The sequence below is a fragment of the Triturus cristatus genome, chromosome 1_1 (genome assembly GCF_964204655.1).
Source record: "Triturus cristatus chromosome 1_1, aTriCri1.1, whole genome shotgun sequence".
Lineage (NCBI taxonomy): Eukaryota > Metazoa > Chordata > Amphibia > Caudata > Salamandridae > Triturus > Triturus cristatus.
This window is the reverse complement of record NC_140579.1, coordinates 49,673,585-49,692,994: the sequence shown is the minus strand read 5'-3', so window position 1 is coordinate 49,692,994 and position 19,410 is coordinate 49,673,585. Positions and strand designations below refer to the sequence as shown.

The window sequence follows — 19,410 nt, the reverse complement described above, 5'->3', positions numbered from 1 at the left end:
GGGTACAGGAAAGGAATCAAGCTGCCTTTTTAATGCCGGACTGTAAATGCTGGGACTCTCTGTATAGCCCCGGGGAGCTCTACAGAACAGATATGATCTATTTTTCAGGGTGAACCCGAACAAATAACTGTCAGGGTGAATGGGTATCGAGAAGAAAGCATTCTTCAAATCGATCACCGTAAAGGTAGTGGCAGTAGGAGGGACCATAGTGAGAAGTGTAGTGATGTCAGAAACTACTGGATATTGGGGCACTAAAATGTTATTAACTTCTCGCAAATCAATAATGAATCTGTAGATTTTAGTATCACTGTCTTTTTTCAAAATAGGGAGGATAGGGCTATTGCAAGTGTTATAGGGGACCTCTTCCACTAACCCCACTTTAATCAAATCTTGAACAATATGTGCTAATGCTTCTTCACCTTCTCTGGATATTTTGTATTGGGGCAGTCGAGGCAATGAGACACCCTCCTTTACTTGAATATGTACAGGTGGAATAACCATTTGACCCACATCGGTATCTGATTTAGCCCACAAAGTACTGGGTAAGGAGGCCAGAGAAACATCCTCATTGATAAGACAAGACCTCACAACCATTGTATAATTGTCATTCAAAATAACACGCACACCTTCCAGAGAACAACGTATTGTGGCACGAAAATATTTAAGCATATCGACACCCATAATATTGTCAAGTGTGGTAGGGGAAAGCAAAAATGGACATGCTGCAGTGAATTTATCAAGCCTGAATTCAAGTGGCTCTGAAAGTGGGCTAGGTGTAGGTGTCCCATCGAATCCTATCAACGTTATCATTGTGGCAGACATAGAAGCCCTAGGAACCAGTTTCTTAGACAGAGCACTATGAGTAGCCCCTGTATCAACCAGAAACCGATCAGTAGATCCCAAGATGTTTGCGTCAATATAAGGACCTATTTAATCTACTGGCACCTCAACCGGTTCCTTACCCCATCCTAGGCATCCCTATGCATAGTCGGAATCCGCAAGGGCATCAGCAGAATAATCAGACTTTTGATATTGATTTAGTCTATCAAAGGTATTAGAGTAATTTGGTCCTTGTTCAACTGCCTCAAACCTGGGACGAGCTCCCATACCTCCCCTGTTTCCTGAATTTCCTGGGCGTCCTCTCATACTGCCCCTTCCCCGCTGATACTGCGGACCTCGCAAAAGAGGGCACTCAGAACGCCAATGCCCTGTCTCTTTACAATAAGCACACTGATCAGGGGACAAATATGCTTGAGGGAGTGCTCCAGGTGTATACATTGCACATCCGCCTCTTCCACCTCCCCTAAACGGTGGACCATATATTTGAGCCAACATAACTTTGGTCTGTAACTCCTTAACCTTCTTATCTTCCCTGCCTTTTGCTTCCTGTTCCTGCCGCTCATAATATTAGGCCATAGTCAAAAGGGAAACTGGGGAAGACGTGTCCGAGAACTCTCGCTGGCCTTTAAGCGACTAGCTATTTCCTGTGACATATTAGCGACAAATTTATCAACAAACAAATGCTTACCCGTATCATCGGCCAATGACTGACCACTAAAACCATGGAATGTTTCCTCAAACCTTGAAAAGAAATCAGAAACTGACTCATCCGTTTCCTGTTTACAGGACGCTAATGTAGTCCATTCTATTTTCTTAGGAGGTATGAGAGTTTTTAACTTAGTCACAAGAGCTTTATCGAATATCTCCTCTTGAGGTTTCTGCGCAGGCTCCCTTTCCGCATCCATTTGTTCTAAATGTTCCCATGTATCACCATATGCTACATTGTCATCTATTTTACATATTGTTCTCCACATATCAGGAGGCAAAATAAGCCCAAAGAACATATCAATATCTGGCAAAGTCATAGTTCAGGAGCTAATGGCTTCTTCCACCTCCTCATAGAAGGCGGCAGGATTTTTCCGGGGGTCGGGCAAAGCAGCTTTAAGAGCCATCACATCAGCTTTACTCCAAGGAGTATAAACCCAATTCTATATAAAATATCCCTTTGCATCATCCAAAGTTTTATCATCATTGGTTCCCGCACCCTTCGGAGGAACAAACAGGGGTGCAGCTTCACGCATAGGTTTTACAGTAACTGTAGTACTACTGGGTGCAGCCTCTTCCACCGGGCGTCTACACTTTGTGCTTGAGATTGAACTGCTTCTATACCTCTCTGTGTTCTAGCTAACTCTTGCTCCTTTCGTAAACACAATGTTACGTCTCGTATTTTAACCACTAGTCTAATCATGTCAGATAGGTCTGAAAAAGGAAAAATCCCCTCTGTTAAGCGTTTGTAATCAGTATTTATATCAACTGGCTCTAGTTCGTGAGAAATTTGTCTATAATCAAATATTACCTCCCAAACAAATTTTTCTACAAAATAAAATTGCTCTGCGCTGTTCCACTGTTGAACCATAGTTACAATGAGCGATGCCGCTCGAGAAAGACGAGCCTCCTCCCTAGCAGCGGTTTTTAAGGTATCCTTTTCTGCTTTAGTCAAAGTAGAGCGAGTCTGTAGCCCATCTTGTTTATCTTGTTCTGTGTCATCTGAAGACAAATGCGCGTCGTCAGAAATCTCAACAGGGGCACTTGGAGTGGGAAATGTATACAGGGGTGGGGGGGGCGTTCTGAGTCATCCTGAGGTTTATTAAGTATGGGATAAATAGGGCGCCTAATAGGATACTGGCCATTTACCTCTACTCGACGTTCCCTATCTTCATCTTCTATTTATTCCTTCTTTTCGTTATTTTTTAATTCTAGCGCTTTTTGATATATCGTTTTTCGTTGTTCTTTTTCTGCTATAGATTCTCCTCTTTTTGCTCTCTCTCGCACTTTTCTCCCAATACGCACACAATCAAACATATCCTGTCTACTTTTTCCTTTCAATAAACACTGCTCTACATATTGAACCTTTAAAATCAAATGAACCATTTACTGGCCATTGTAGATCAGAATCTTTTTTGTGTATTTGTACATTATGGAAGAAATACCATATTTGACATACATATCTCGATTTGGTTTCCCCTCTGGGGGAAGTCGGCTGACTTTGTTAAAGACTTTCTTTGGTACCTCCAGAGCAGCAAAACCATCTACGGAGTGTGCTGAGAGCAGGCGTGTTCTACAAATATTAATAAAATAATACTACTCCAAATATTTTGAAAGGAGAAAAATCTCCACATTACCTGCCTTCAAAGGTTGAATAACAAAAAGCCCAGGTTTAACAAATCAAGAGTGCCGCTTTAGCGACCTTACCAAACAGAAGACTCCAACTCCCACCTGCCGATCTCCGGTTGACCTAATGGTCACTACAGAATGCGCCAAAGAAACCCCGTCGAGACCGGCCGCCACCTGGAGGGTCAAATTGGGAAAATAGGAAAAGTCATGTCGGCCTGCAAAGACAAAGGTCTCCTCGTGCAGTGCGCTTCCTCAGTAAATGTTCGGTCTTCTGTCAAGACCACTCCTTCGGACGGCCGCGTCTCCGATGGGGCCACTCGTTGGGCGCCACCTGTGGAAATTTACTTTTTCAGGGGTACACTGGTGCAGGGTCACCCTTTTGTCCACGGGTTCAAAGACCAACAAAATAGAGATCAGCACTGGAGTTGGGAATAAACAACAAGTTTATTAATCACTCATAAGTGGGACCACATCCACACAGCACTCTCAAGTGCTGCCTGAGGTAGTACACTAAAGTCACAGAACACAGGGCTTTTATACAGGTTTTCTGCACTGTAAGCATGTGAACAGAAATAGGGAGAGCGAGTTTTAGAATTAGTTTTCAGCAAACAAGGGCAGATGAATAATCACTTGGTCAGCAAAGTGGGAGAGGGGGCAGGAGTGCTTATGGCAGTAGTAAATGGTTGACAGTTAACAGAGACCAGGTGCTCTGACAGCTACAAACCCTCAGCACGTACATTGCTTTTATCTGAAACAGGAAGTCAACTAAAATAGATAGCACAGGCAAAGTGAAAAGACGAAAGAATTACGAAGGAAACTTAAAGGGACACCACAGCCAAAATGGCTGTCGCTTATGCCAAGTAAAATATTACACGTTTTCCACACATACAGAGGTGAAAGTGTAAGGAGTGCAATGGGATGTGTGAGGTTGGGGGGGCAATATGATTGTACCAGGCCCTGCCGTTCACTCATGCCAAGCAAACTAAACACGTAAGACTCTTGGCTATGTGGAGCGCCCAAGTTCTACACCCAGCCTCAGCCACACCAGCTGCAAAGCTGGATGTAGCGACTTGTGAGTTCTCTTGGTCCTAAGGAAAAGTTAATAGAGTGGAAGGTTCAAAATAGTTTTAATAATGAATTTGGCCTAATTTGACAAATCTGCATGAAATTTAGATGATGAGCAAGTTAAGTGCAATTCGACTATCTCACATTTTGTGCAGATCAACCAAATGTTACGAAGTAAAGTTCTAGTATGCAAGTGTGATGTAATTCTATTCAGCAGTTTTTACTGTAACAGAGCAAATATTCTAACTGAACCCATAATGGAAAACTCATTTTTGATCCCTCCTTTAACCTTTCTCCCGAGATAAATAAGCATGAGACTTGGCATAACAAAATGCAGCCTATGGTGCTAATTATGTGCCAAGTTTCCTGCAGGTGTGTCAAATATGGTAACTGAAAGGTAATGATAACTAGACACACTCTTGCAGACTTTAAACTAGACCTTGTGCTCTCTCTCTCTCTCTCTCTCTCTCTCTCTCTATAGGTGTGGCAACTGTGTAATATAGCCCAATAATGCACTCGAGGGGTTCTGGTGACAGTGTTTGCATGGAGGTAGAAAAAGTTAGGATTTGTGTTGCTAACCATAACTGACCATTTTCTGTGGGTTTTCGGTTTCAATTCCAAGTCATCAATGTACTTTAGCTGTTGTTTTAAAGTGAATTTCTAAGGATTCTTTAAACACTTGTAAATGTGTCTTGAGCAGAGAAAACCTAACTTACACTTATTTCCACTGTGCACTGCATTTGGTCACGCCCAGCAGCAGCTGCTTAATCACCTTGACATCCACCGCACTGCAGACAGTCCCAAGCCATAAGCAACAAAGGATGGTTACAGAGCTGGCCTGCAACCATGCCCTACGGGTAACTTCTCTCGATGTCAACCTTTGTGGCCCCAACCCCAACTGTGTACGGCCTTTGGCCAGGTCATGTACCTATTTTCACAAGACCAACGTCCTTTGGCAGTACGCAGCTTGGTTTGGCCTCAGGATATGGCAGTGTTCCTATGCATGGCCATATGGAGTGAGTGCTGGCTGCAGGCCACACACCCAATCTCTGCTGCACTTGTTTGGCGATGGGTAGTGTGATTTTGAAACGGGCACCATGACACTTAACCAGCTGCATAAGGTCTACGACACTGCTCGTTTTTTTTTGTTTTGTTTACTGCTGCCATTTAAATGTGTACCCCCTTCACACATCTGCATGAATCTTGTGATGCCAACACTGGATTTAACTTGACAAATATCGTCTACATTTCATGCAGGTTTGTTAAATGCTGCCTATGTTCTTTACTGTGTCCTGCAAAACACACAAGATGATGGACATAATGTTGCACATTGGCAAAACATTAACCCCCAGTCACAGATCTGGGTTTAATCCATCGTTATTTTGTTCACCATGCCACCCCAGTTCAGACATGGCCATATGCAAATCAGTCTTGACCCTGTGCCTCATGGGAACAGTCCAGCCCGAACTGCCAAGCTGTCAGGTTCCTCGTTCCGATGTCCCCGGGGCTGTGTTGATGCTCTATGGGGGCCCACCTCTGGATGACCCCAAGTCCGGCTATTGAAACCACGGACTTTTGAGGTGATCGAGCGGGGGAAGGAAAGGGTGGGGACTGCAGGGAGGGAGATCTGTGAAGGCAAAAGAGACAACAGAACACAGCATAAGACGTTTTGTTTCCAGTTTCTCAATGGGAACCATACGCGTTACTTTTAGCAGGATTGTGTTAACGCTAGCTTGCCCTCTCCCCTGAAAAGGAAAATAAGGTATGCCCGGACATATGGGGGAGAGCTACGGGTCGTGGTCTTTTCGTTGCAGGCACTAATATAAACGACAAGGAAAGACACACGTAGGGAGAATGACAGGGATCAACATACAGACGCACATACACCATATAACAACTTTGTGGTGCAATACCCACTTGTAACTGCCCAGCTCATTCCATGCCTTCGGCGTTGTGACCACCCCTCTCTCCTGACTCGCACATATGTCTAGGAATAAAAGCAGAAGAAATCGAAAGTGAAAACCAGGCCACCGCGGGGTGCGGGTGCACACTGCTAGTGTCTGCCCGGGAACTGAAGTCTGTGAGGCTGTAGCACGCTTCGCCAACTGCCTAAAAGCCTTACTGCTTTCCTTTGCCTCCGATCTGTCTGATGTTTGCTTGAATCAAACACTCTCGCTCTCGTTTTCTCAGAACAATTTTCGGGCTCGCACACCGCCTGTCTTGAATGGCGTGGCTTGCCCCCTTAAGTCTAGTAACTCTCAATATACTTGTTCGCTCCCCTGCATGAGACCAGCCGGTCTCGCCAACAGAGGGGCGGGCCTGGGAATCTCTATGGTTCGAAGAGCTTGTCTCCGACTAAGATGGGTCGAGCCCCGTAAGAAATACTGCCACAGTACTCCTACCTCGGTCACGACGAACCTCCGGATGTCACGGGCCTCTACCTGGGTGATGAGCTCGTCCGAACCTCCGTCTCTCGGCGTCTCCTCGTCTCGTCTCCCGGGTTCGAAGAATTATCGGCTCCGTGCTCGGCGACCTCTCGCCTTTTGACGTCTTGTGGTGGGGCGTGGCGTGCGTTACGCAGCGCACCTCCCGCACTGCCCATCGGGAAGTGTAGTTCCTCGCGCCGTTCCTAGTGTTGCGCGAGGATGGGCCGGCGTGCGCTGATAAGTCTGACACAAGCCATGTCTTCCCTGGACCGGAATCAAGCATCCTGAGACCGGTTTCGGGGTTTCACCCCTCTTCAGCCAGGATGGCTTGACTCCAGTGGCGTAGTGAGCACGGGACCCACATCTGGGCATACCCTTCCCACATAGGGTGAACAGCAAAACACACAAGATGATGGACGGAATGTTGCACATTGGCAAAACATTCACCCCCAGTCACAAGTCACAGATCTGGGTTTAATCCATCGTTATTTTGCTCACCACGCCACCCCAGTTCAGACATGGCCATATGCAAATCAGTCTTGACCCTGTGCCTCATGGGAACAGTCCAGCCCGAACTGCCAAGTCAAGTCTTCCCTGGACCGGAATCAAGCATCCTAGGACCGGTTTCGGGGTTTCACCCCTCTTCAGCCAGGATAGCTTGATTCCAGTGGCGTAGTGAGCACGGGACCCACAACTTCATCTGCCAAAAGCGTGAGACACCGGCTTCGTGCTTAACTGAAAAGCTGTGCTAATAACAAACACGTTTTTCACACCCAAAACCCTGTAAAAGTATTTTAAATTTCCTTTGCGACGTATCTGCACAATCTTGAGATACCAGCACTGGGCTAATGTGGTAATCGCCACACACAAAAGGAAGTAGGAGTGAAAAGACTGAAAGCTTATAGAGATATGATAGACAAAGACAAAATGTTTGAAAAACTGCCCTCACACACACGAATGTGGCATGCTTCATCATAGGGCTGCTAACACACCCCTGCGCAGACCAACGCCTGGGATGGAGCAATAGGGTGGGAGGCAAAACAAGCAATAATAGGGATCAAAGATATGAAAAGTGCAGGAAAATATATTAAAACTAGCTCAGGGATGTCCCAAAGCCCATTTTATTCCTGGGCTCCCCGGCTAGAGTTGAAAAGGTCTATCGACCTCAAGGATGGCGGTGAGCATGGTTTTATTATGCACCATTCGCCCCTCCTCACTGCAGAATGGACAACATGTTTCAGCCGGCTATTTGTCTCTTCCCCGGTTTTCTTCAGGACTGAGAAAGAGCCCTAGCGTCACGACCTCTATTCTGTATTTGAGGGTCTAAGACTGAACCAGTACTTACGTGTGGGTCTCGTATCCACACTCTGGATTATTAATCTGCAAATACAAAAAATAATAAAGTGAAAGAAATGTGTTCATTTTTACATTCAAAAACATGTTGCTTTGTGGGTGAGGGTAGTTTTTCAAACATGTTGACTTTGTCTATCATGTCTTTAAGCGGTGAGTCTTTTCACTCCTACTTCCTTTTGTGTGCGAAGATTGTTGTTGAGGAGGTCGAAGTAGGAGTAGTTTCTCCTACCCCTCCCCAGTGTGTGGAACTAATGTGGTAATCACCTTCACAATTTCGGGTACATTTGACAAAAAGTGCTAACATTCTCAGATCTACATTAAACTACACATTCCGAAAAGCAATGTAAACATGTAAGCGTCTGCCACATTACATACTGTTTTGTCGATAGCTGATAAAGTTATAACAAAATCAAGAAACGCATTTAAATGAACTTTCAGATGTCCGCTGTTTATAACTTAAATATAAAAAAAAAACCTACTTTACGATTTATAAATAAACCACAAAAAACACATTCAAAGTTAAAGTCTAATTTTAGGGCAGGTTCAGTGCAATTCTGTGGGGCACACACTCCTAGGTGACCTACAGTGAAAAACACTTCTGTTTTTAACCCCCGCTGCTACCATGGTTACCTTATCCTCTCCTGGACAGATATTAAGGAAGCCTGACACAACAAGACGTAGCTGGAAGGCCTATTGGGATCCACATTTTTTGCAGATTTGTTAATTATGTCAAAATTATTCGCAAACCAAAAAAAGTCTTGTCAATAGAAAGTGAGGCTCAATCACACCTATAGAGTTGCTATGGCTGAAGCGAACGTATATCACAATATGATGCTATGCATCATATATGCTGGGTATAGATAGGGACCGTAAAGGAGCACAACAAATATCGCAGAACTCTTGGCTAATCTGAATGTACGGTTTATGGAGCACTCTGTGTGTGCAGAAGGTACTTAGGTTTGTAGTAGATAAAGCAGATGTGAGCAGTGTTCCTACACACTGTGCCACAGTGGGCTCGAAGTAGGGAAAGATTAACAGCAGGTGAAGGAGTTGCTTGGGGGATGCTGAATGGTCTGGCAGAGATCACGGTATTAAGAATCTCTCAGATGGCAGATAAAGTCCAATAAAGGGCACATTACTAACGACACGTGCCGCCCAGTCCCATCCGCCACACCATACAAACTCACGCTGACGCTCACCTCAAACAGCGCCAGGTTCCGGTCAAAAGACTCTTCTCCATTGTCAAAGTTGTTGAGGTGTAACACAGAATCTTTCCTCGGAGTGTCTCCTGCAAAGGGAAAGAAAAAAAGAAATAGTGAGGTCGTGAGAAGGGAAAACTGCTGCATTCCGCCATGTTTTGAGTGTTGCCCTGCAGACGCAGTGATTGATCGGCGCTGGGGCCCTGAAAATCAATAAAGGTCGACCTTCCCATTCTCAAATCTTAAGAAAATATGTATAGATTCTAAAACGCCTCCTTCTGAACAAGAATCGTAATAAACACTTCTCACTTTTAGAGGTCTTCGCCAAACACAAACTTAAAACAAGCATTGGCATAGCCAATAGGTCTCGCTTTTGGGACCTTCTAAGTATTTAGTTATGCAGCACAATATCCTTGGTGCAATAACAACTGTTGCATGGCTAAATACGTATAAGGTCCCAAAGGCTTGACCTATTGGCTATGCCAATGCTTGTTTGTTGTTAATTGCGCCCTGCATGAGGTTATAAGTCTAGCACACACTGCTACCTAGAACAGCACTTGGACTTCCAGAGAAAGAGAGATTAGGAAGATAAACAGGGAGGCGGTATCCGCTCCCACTGCAGCCCGGGCCACACTCCGAGGAAGGAAGCTGAAAGCGGTTGTAATTTCATCTTGAATCCTGAAAAACGTAACTTTTCTATCTTATATTAACCTAAAATACCCCTTAGTAGCAACGTTTCTTTAAGTTTTCTTTCACAGCTGTTTATTACTGATATGGCTTAGCACTTTGATGCACACTTGGGTCACGCCAATTCACATCCCAAAATGAACAAATAAATAGAGACATGAAGGCTGAGAGAGGGCTACAGAAAGCAAGAGACTGATACAAGATATATCTAGGAAAATAGAGAAAGTTCGAGAGAAGAGTGTGAGAAAATGGGAAATAGAACGAGTGAAAAAAACCTGAGAGATACGAAGGGCGAATTGCAGGAGAGGGGAGAGAAAAAAAGCGCATCGAAAGAAGACAGATGAAGGGACAGAGATGGAGCGATAGATAAGAACACAAAATGGGTGCATAAATGAGTAGAGGGAAAGTAAGGAAAATAAGATAGAAAGAAAAGAGAAGAAAAGCGATGGAGTGTGACAAACCGGGAGCACGAAAGGGAAAAGAAGAGTGAGTGAATGCGGAATATAGCCTTAGAAGAAGGAAATGGTTACCTTTATGTAGAACGATAGAAAGGAAGGCAGATTAAGGGGGGCGTCAAGGTGGGGAAGACGGGGCGAAAAGAAAAGAGAGCGGGGAGTCGCGGGTAAAAGAAATAGATTAACGGATATCCCGAACTGAATGAGATGCCAAATATATCGGAAACGTTCGGCTTACTTCGGAGAAGTTCCCGCATTGGCTTCGTATGGTTCCTCTGGGTTGCCGTCTCTTTTCGACATATTGTCCGCAGGACGTAGAGAACACACCGGGGAAAGGAAAGAACCCCGGCAGAGATGGGCGAGTGTTGATAGGGTACCTGGGTCGCTTGTATGCATGGAGGAGTCGGGAGAGAAGCGGGAGGTAATACATTAGATAATACATTCTGCGCTCATCTTACAGAGAAAAAAGCGTGTAGAAATAGTGCCGGAGCGTAGAGTAACACCTGCCACCTGAAAGTCAACAGAGGTTTGGACGCCCCATTGTTAATTGGGCGCCGCGAGTAAACAACATTAGAGACAGGCTGCCCGAGTGTAAAGAGTGACTCCAGGCACCTGTAGGCCACCAAAATAAAATGTGCGATGTGAAAGAATTCAGCAGCGGGAAAATCGCGCTGTGAGAAACGCTTGTAGACCAGACCCCGGAAAACCTATGCAGCAGCAGAGATGAGTTCACAACCATATGTGAGGGATCACATGCACAGACAGCAAAGGGATTGAATCAAAAAGAATGCACAGTGGGTTGCTAACGCGTCTTTCCTCTCTCGGCGCGGCTCTCTGAATGAAACGCGAGCGCCCTAGGGGGAGGCGGGTATTTAGGAGCTGCACGTGATAACAAGGCAGGCACTTAATTAGTAATGCACGATAGCACCTGTGGGCTAATTAGCTGGTCCGGGTGTACTGGAGCCCAGTGGCGGAGAAACCTATTACCCTCAATGCGTGGTGACTTGAGAAGCACCGATCACATGGAATGTATTGATTTGTAGTCCAATTAGGGTTATGCCAAAGACAATCCAGCTATTGCCCAAAAATTGTGGTTTTTAAAAGAATAAGCATTGGACACACGCGCGCCTCGCGCATGAAGTTTAAAAAAAAAAGAAAAATAAGCCTGGCGGAGCGTGGCGCGCGCGCTTGGGGGCGGGGGAGCGGACCGTTTGAAGTACTCCCAAAAGGCGGATTGCATGGCGGCACGATGCGCGTGATTGTGCGCGTGCTAGCCATGCAATCCGCTTTTTGGGAGCACTTTTGAAACCCGTATTCTATAGTCTCGCTTTGCGATCGCTTACGCGATAGCAAGGCGAGACCTAACAAGAATGCACCAAAAAAGACCAGAGTGGCAATTTCTACCCTAATGTACCACCTGTGACACAACTGACCAGGTACTGCAAAAAGAATTTCTCATGAAGGTAAGTGAAATGCGGGGCTGTGGGGAAAGCACTGCCAGACAAAAGTGTTAGTGAAACGGCTTTGTGCAGTACGTAGGGAGACCATAGCAGGTACTGCGCCTTGGGTATGTATGAACGGAGCTCAGTTGTGGGGGACTGCACCTGGGAAGGAGGCATTCCAAGGAGTTTTCCAGATGGCGAGGTGAGAGGCTGTTTACAGGAAGTATTGGGGGGGATGAGAGCTGAAGAAGGTAGAGTCATGATGTAAGTGGGACTGGCTGACAAGTGATACATGGTTGGCAGGTAATGGGGCTTGAATCTTGACGGCTGGTTATTGGAACTAGCGATAAGGGAAGAGGGAAACAGATTTTGTTACTAGGTACTAGTACTTGGGCGACATAAAGAGGCAGACAGCAAAGTGGTCTGAAATTGTCCCGAAATTCTCCCAGGTTAGGTGCACAAAACTTTTTTTTTTTTTTTTTTTAATATGTACATTCCGAAACTAGTAATTTTGCATTCCACGTTCTGAATAAGTACCAAAATACAAAGGAAGAATAACCAGGACTAGATGACTCACACAGTGGACATTCACACCTTAAAATCTTCGAGGGGAGGCAGAAAGAGGATAGAGAAAGGTAGGGAGACAGATAGTCCCGTAGAGAGAGAAAAAATATTGTAGGAGGAAAGTGCATATCAATGTGAGGAACAGAGAGGGAAAACAAAAAGCTATTTATAATGGGTTAGAGGGGGATACATGTGAAGGGAAGAAGAGGCAAAAGGAACGCAAGAGAGTGAAAGACAGAGCTCTGAAGGGTACGTGGTGATCAATCTCCTCAAACACTTTGATCTCCTCCATTAGTAAAATTCCCAATTCCAGCCATCATGTACACTCCATTAGTACCAATTTCTTGAATGCAACCAAGTGCTCACCACCGTACGAGCTTCCAGTTCTAAGCCAGTGTTTTCCACGTCCAGTCTTGCGCTGTGCTGCTACAGAAAGTGACCAATCACATGCAAATCAGCCCCAGCTAAGACGAACTAAATGGTGCACATCTTAACAGGATAACAAGCAACCCCAGACCGAAATTCGCCTTCCGGGTCTCATCATCTAGATACAACTAGAGTTCAATGACATAGCAAGCATTGGCTCCTATCTGGATATAGCATCTGCATTTAGGATATTTCAGTGAGTGGCCCCAATCAAGCCTCTCCAGTTCCCCTATAGGCTAGACTGAGTCCAATAAACTCACATTCCCGAGCAGACCTTTGTCTGGACCCGTCTAGTCAACTGCGGTATATCAAGAGGTCATACGGGAATAGAGATAGATTTGTTCTGTCTAAACCTTACAAACCCATCTTCGCCCCCTAAATCCACACCACTGGTTCTACTGCTCCTGTTCTACAAGCATTGTCAAAACTAATAGTTCTGGCTTTAATGTGGCAACATATGAATTACCAACCTCTGTCAAATTCTGTACTTGTTATGTCTTTGATCTGTTTTTTAGTCACCAAGCTTGCTAATCCATGCAGCAAAATACACAGTGAAGTGACACAAACTTGCAGATTTGTGCTTGCCTATGTTCCCATTCTCGGATCATACATCCATAGCCAAACCAACAGGCTTTGCTAAAGCCTGTATGTTGACCTTAATCGTCCTCTCCAGTAGTTATCTCCTCTGACTTGTCCATTTCCTTCCTCTTCTCCTTTTAACTCCCACCTGTCTCATCATGCTCAGGTCTTCCAGAGCAACTCCCAGACACCATAGACTAAAGGACTACTGTAGACACCAGAACTAACGCTTAACACTATATTTATTTTACACAGCTTGCCATCTGCGACATTGAGACACTCTAGGCATCAGCCCATTGTACCACATCGAGGCTGTAAGTGTGGCTTTATCCTGACTGTTCCATCTTGTTTGACCTACGTACAGTAGATTTTCTCAAATGTCTCAGTACTGCCGACCACTTTCACGTACTGTTAAGCATTTGGCTATATTTGCCATGCCCAGGACCTGAGATCAGTTCCAACGGTCTACCTTACGGGGTGTCTGCAGAATCTTTTTTTTTTTTTTTTTTATAATTTTTATTGGCATTTGCACAAGTTATCATATAACAAAAAAAAAAGAAAGGATCTTCCTGATACAGTACAGTTTGCATTACACCAAGATTAGGAAGGAGAAGGAAACAAAGAAAATCCCCATTACCTTGAGTACAGTTTCAGAAAGCCATTCCTTTGCCTCATATGGTTTATGTAGGGATCTGTGCCAGAAATCCCCCCATTCATACTTGCAAGGGGGTTGACAAGGTCTAAATGTCTCCTTAACTCTATTCCTTACATGACAATTTCAATAAGGCCAAAACCCTCCGTATATGCTCCAAATATTCATCACTGAGCTCAATCCCTTTATAGGGTAACCAAACCACCAAACAATAACTGAATCCCGCCAGGGGCCTACCCCTATCCCATGGTCCTCTAGAGTCATGCATTACTATCAGTGTGGATCCCCCCCCAACAAAGGCGGGGTGGTGCGGGGGGGGGAGGGACAGAAAACTAGAAAAAGAAAAGAAAAGCAAAAAAAAAGAAGAAAAAAAAACAAGAGGGAGAGAGGCAAGGAAATACCCATATCACCCCATCTCAAGCCCAGGGACCGCCTAACCAATAGTTTATCCCCACTATTTCACCCAACCCCTGTCCGGTCCTCCAGTGTCTCCAGCTCCGCACTATCACTCCTCTCCGGATCATCCCTAGACTCCCATGCCTGGACAATAGCTCCCCAGCGCTCGGCAAGCGGTTTTCGCCTCTTGGTGATTCTGTCTTCTGTAATAAGGGCCTTCTCCTCCGCCCTTGCCCATCGTGTGACCTCTGCTCCCCAGAGCATTATAGACGGGGTAATTTTAGCCTTCCACCTAAGCGCTATCTGGCTCTTCGCCAATAAAAGCACTAAGTCTACAAACCGGTGCCCCAGCTTGCGAGCCTTTGGTCTGGGATAGAGACCCAGTAAACAGACCTCTGGGGTACAAGCCAGAGTCCCTTCCAGCACTCTATTGACTTGTGCCAGGACCTCACCCCAATACACAACAAGCTGGGGGCAAGACCACATCATATGGTCAAAATCTGCGTCTAGGGCTGCACATCTAGCGCAGAAGATGTCCGTCCGCTGATAAATAGTATTCAGCCTATGCGGGGTCAGGTATGTCCTGTGGAGCACATTAAACTGTAGCACCTTAAATGCAGTGTTTCTAGATACCTTCTTGGGGCTTCGTATGACTTTCTGCCACTCTTGATCTGTGAAAGGCCTGCCTATGGAAGCCGCCCATCTCCCCCTAAGGCCTCCCAATTCTTCTGGCGTCAAACCCCGTATTGCCAAGTACAGCCATCTGATCAGGTGGCCCGCTGAGCCCAAAGTTGCCACCGCTTCCAGTGCAGAGTGTGGATCCAGTTCCGTAGTGTGGGGTCCCCATAACTCAACTATGGCCCGTCTCAGCCTATGGTAATTCAGGAACTGTCCCGCCGGGAGCTCATGGTATTCCAGGAATTCCTGTAGTGGGAGCCACTCACCATCCCTATAACAATCCCCAATGGTGTGTATCCCCGCCTCATACCACCCAGTCAATTGTCGGTGGGTAAGCGGTGGTCCTCTTCCTGCCTGCGGGATACCTGTGAGGGGGGATACCTGTAGCATACCGTGTTCGGGCTCGGGAACGTGTCACACAGGGGTCCCAGCATTTCACCGCCACGGAAATCAGTACCCCCATAGGTAGTATCTTTTGCCGCCTATCCAAAAGTCGAGGATATAATCTGGCTGGAGCCGTCCCCATCGGCAGCAATATAGTGTCACTGTCTCTACCGCCCAACCAGCGAGTCAGCCACTGCAGCTGTGCCGCCAGATAGTACCCTTCGAAATCCGGGGCTCAGAGTCCTCCGGAAGCCAACTGCAGCCTCAAAGTTTGCAACGATACCCGGTTCCAGCCACCATCCCATATAAGAGAACACAGGAGTTCATCCAACGTCTGAAACCAAGCCCTGGGGATCAGCACTGGAAGGTTCACAAAGTGATACAACAACCGGGGGAGCATCACCATTTTAGAAAGTGCCAGGCGGGCCATAAGGGGCAACTTTAGTGAGTGCCAAAATGTGACCTGGGACCTGAGGCTTCTTAAAGAAGCCCCCAGATTCCCTTCGAACATATCCATCTGTGTGTGGTATATCTGAATCCCGAGGTATTTAATGGAAACCGGTGCCCATACCAATGTGTTCGGCACTGTCACAGGTCGGGGCATGCTAGGCCTAAGCGGGAAGACAAAGGTCTTTCGTGTATTCACTCGTAGGCCTGAAAAGGCTGCGAATTCTCCAAACAAGTCCATGATCATCCGGACTCCCGTAGCGCAGTCTCTCAAATAAGTCAGGACATCGTCCGCGTATAAGGAAATGATATGATTCGCTCCCTCTATCGGTATTCCCACTCCCTCCGCCTCCCTCCGTATGCGTGCGGCCAGAGGTTCCATGGCGAGTGCAAAGATCAATGGGGATAATGGGCATCCCTGCCCAGTCCCCCTATAGATGGGGTAGGGGGACGAGATGGTGCCTCCCGTCCGTACTCGTGCACTCGGGCTCTTGTAGAGGAGCTTAATCCATTGCAACCAGCCGTCTCCCAGCTGCATCTCCATCATAACTGCGAATTTGAAAGTCCCACCGGAGGGAATCAAAAGCTTTCTCCAGGTCGATGGCTATCACAACGGCATCCGGGAAATCGCCAAGTGAGGGGTGGAACATCACATGATAAAGACGTCTCAAATTACTTGACGTCGAGCGAGCTGGAATACAGCCGCATTGGTCCGTGTTGACCAGTTGCCGCATATGGGGAAGAAGTCTCAACGCTAAGGCCTTACTCAGGATCTTAAAATCCATATTCAACATGGAAAGTGGTCGGAAATCGGATAGTGGGGCCTGACCCGAATTTGTTTTCGGGAGGGGAATCACCAATGCTTCTCTAATCGAGGGAGGTAACAGTCCAGCTTCCAGGGCCAGAGCATAAACCCGTTCCAGGAGCCAGTATATCAATATACGTAGCATAGAACTCCGCGGGCAGGCCATCCGACCCAGGTGTGTTCCCCTTCGCCATCTCTCTTATCGATTCTTTGATAGCTCCTACCCCCAGCGGAGCAGCCAGTTGAGTCGGATAGGTACGGTCCAGCTGCACTAAACCTTGAGTCTCCAGGTACCGCTGCATTGATGCAACTTCACATGGGTCAGGGTCATCGTATAAGGCCTCATAGTACATCCGGAAGGCTCCATTGATATCACCTGGAGAGGTTAGTATCTGGCCCGTAAAATCCGTAACACTGGTTATGGGGGACCCCCTGCCCACCAGCCTAATCAACCACGCGAGTAGTTTACTCCCCCTTCCTCCTTCTGCATGCTGGGCAGCTTGATGCATTTGCCAGACTATGGCCCTCAGTCGGTCCCAGGCATGGTGATACTGGCTCCTCAGCTCCACAAGTCGGTCCCCTGTTTGTCCCCCCTCCACCGCTTCGTTATCTGCCAGGAGTATCCAGGCTTCTATCTCTTCCAACTCCTGTGTTACCAAGCGTCTTGTGCCAACTGTCTTCCCTAAGCAAAACCCCCTCACCACCACCTTGCACGCATCCCACTCTACCAGCCGAGAACTAGCCGTACCTCCATTAGTGGTGAAGTAGTCTGTCAACCGTTCAGCGAGATTGTGTTGGAATCCTTCATCTTCCAGCAATATAGGACTAAGGCGCCAGCTGGGAATCAGAGTCCGCTCCCGAAGTGGAGTAAACCTCATAATCAATGGGCTGTGGTCTGATAGTGATCGACCCAGATACTCAGTAGCAGAAAGTAAGGAGGACAGGGATGAAGAGCACCAAAACATGTTTAGTCGGGTATGCAGAGCATATAAATGCAAGTAATAGGAGTAGCCCCGCGTCCCGGGATTATGTAGCCTCCAAACATCCCTTAAGTCCCATCCCTGGGCCCATGCTCTCAACCCTCTAGCTGTTGTTTCAACCGGAGTCCCATGAAGCAGGGGTGTTGATCTATCCCAGTGCACATCAGCTATGCAATTAAAGTCCCCAACTATTATCAGATCTGTATGTGGGAAGTTGGCCAGGACCTCCGAGAGGTCAGACAGAAAGGAAATCTGATCTCTATTCGGGCTATAAACATTCACCAATGTCACCTCTCTGCCTCTCAAAGTACCTGTAATTATCACGTATCTCCCTTCCTGATTGATCCTTTGCCTAAGGAGCCTATAGGGAACCCCCGGTTTAATCCAAATCAGGACCCGCCTGGAGAAAGCGGAATACGTAGTAGCATACAGCTGTCCCCGCAAGCGCCTACCCAGACGTGCCATCTCCCCCTCCGCCAAATGAGTTTCCTGCAGCATAACCACCTGCGCCCCTCTACGCCGAACATAGGACAGTACCTGATATCGTTTCAGCGGTGATCTCATCCCTCAAACATTCCAGGTTACCAGTTGGAACTGCTCGGGCTTACCGCCTGTCATCACCATTCTGCAATATCGTGCTCCCGCACCCCCGCTCCACACTTGAAACCTTTTCTGTGCCCCTGGCGGAAGCAAACAACCCCCTTATCTAAAACTCCCCATCCCAAGAGCGGATTGGCAACGGCCAACCACCCAAACCTATCAACAGAACCCATGGTGATGCTTCTCACCACACAACAAAGGCAAAGTAATCAAAGGTCTAAAGGAAACTACCCTCAGACCTGCTGTGGGTGCGTGGCAAGATCAGGGACGTCTGCCAAGATAGCCCGCTAACCGCCGACTATCCTCATGATTAACCCTGAACCCCTTTCCAATCCCAATCTCACCCCCAGAAAGCCGCGCCCCCGCAGGACAACGCTTCTCTGTCAGGCTATACCCCCCGCAGTGTTCTACCGCTTTCCCCCTGTAGCAAGGCCAACCCCCACTACACCATACAAGTGATTATAATCTAGTCCCTCTCCTACAATAACCCCCTACAAGTCATCAGCAGTCCGCAGTGTTACCGACGGCGGGATCCCACTGGTAGCCTGCGAGCTCTCTGAGTCTATGTCCTCCTCCCCATACTTAGCCTCGGAGTCCGTTTCAGAGGGAGAGTCTCTGGACTGCATCACTGCGGCCACCGTCTCCAGAACTTCAGCGCGCTCTGCGGCCAGACGTGTCGGGCTGGGTTTCTTTACAGTTGTCCGGCGCCTCCGTTGTCGTAAACGTTTCCCTGCACGCATCTGACCCACTGTTTGGCGTCTCGAGGTCGAGTGAGGGGAGCCACCCGCCCGATACGTCTCCAACCAGTCCCAAGCTGTTTGTGGGTCCTCACAGAAGTGAGTCTTTCCTTCCATCATAATTTTTAGACGAGCAGGGAACATTAAGGCGTACTGAATGCCTTCTTCTCTTAGGGCCTTCTTCACTTCAAAGAACGAGGCTCTCCGTCTTTGTACCTCCAAGGTGTAATCAGGGAATAGCGTCACTTTACTGTTGCCTACTGCAAAGGGGCCCACTTCTCATGCTCTCCTCAGCAAAAGGTCTCTGTCTCTGAAGTGCAGCAACTTAGCCACCACCGTCCGTGGAGGCCGACCAGGAGCA

General features: G+C 47.0%; 1 protein-coding gene across 2 annotated transcripts in view; it reads right to left on the bottom strand.

Moving 5' to 3' along the window:
- Nucleotides 1-19,410, bottom strand: part of LOC146869338 (solute carrier family 12 member 6-like) — an 836,907-nt gene that overhangs the window by 681,698 nt on the left and 135,799 nt on the right. Inside the window, exons 1-2 of one of the 2 annotated variants that reach the window (XM_085651041.1) lie at nt 9,218-9,307; nt 8,011-8,045 (exon numbers count right to left, since the gene is read on the bottom strand). Coding sequence is in view for 1 of the 2 variants with exons in the window: in XM_085651026.1 (XP_085507152.1) it covers nt 9,218-9,306 (89 nt within the window). In the remaining variant the exon portion in view is untranslated. Of the gene's footprint in view, nt 1-8,010; nt 8,046-9,217; nt 9,308-19,410 lie in introns of those variants that run through there. The other variant, XM_085651026.1, reaches the window with a different exon arrangement.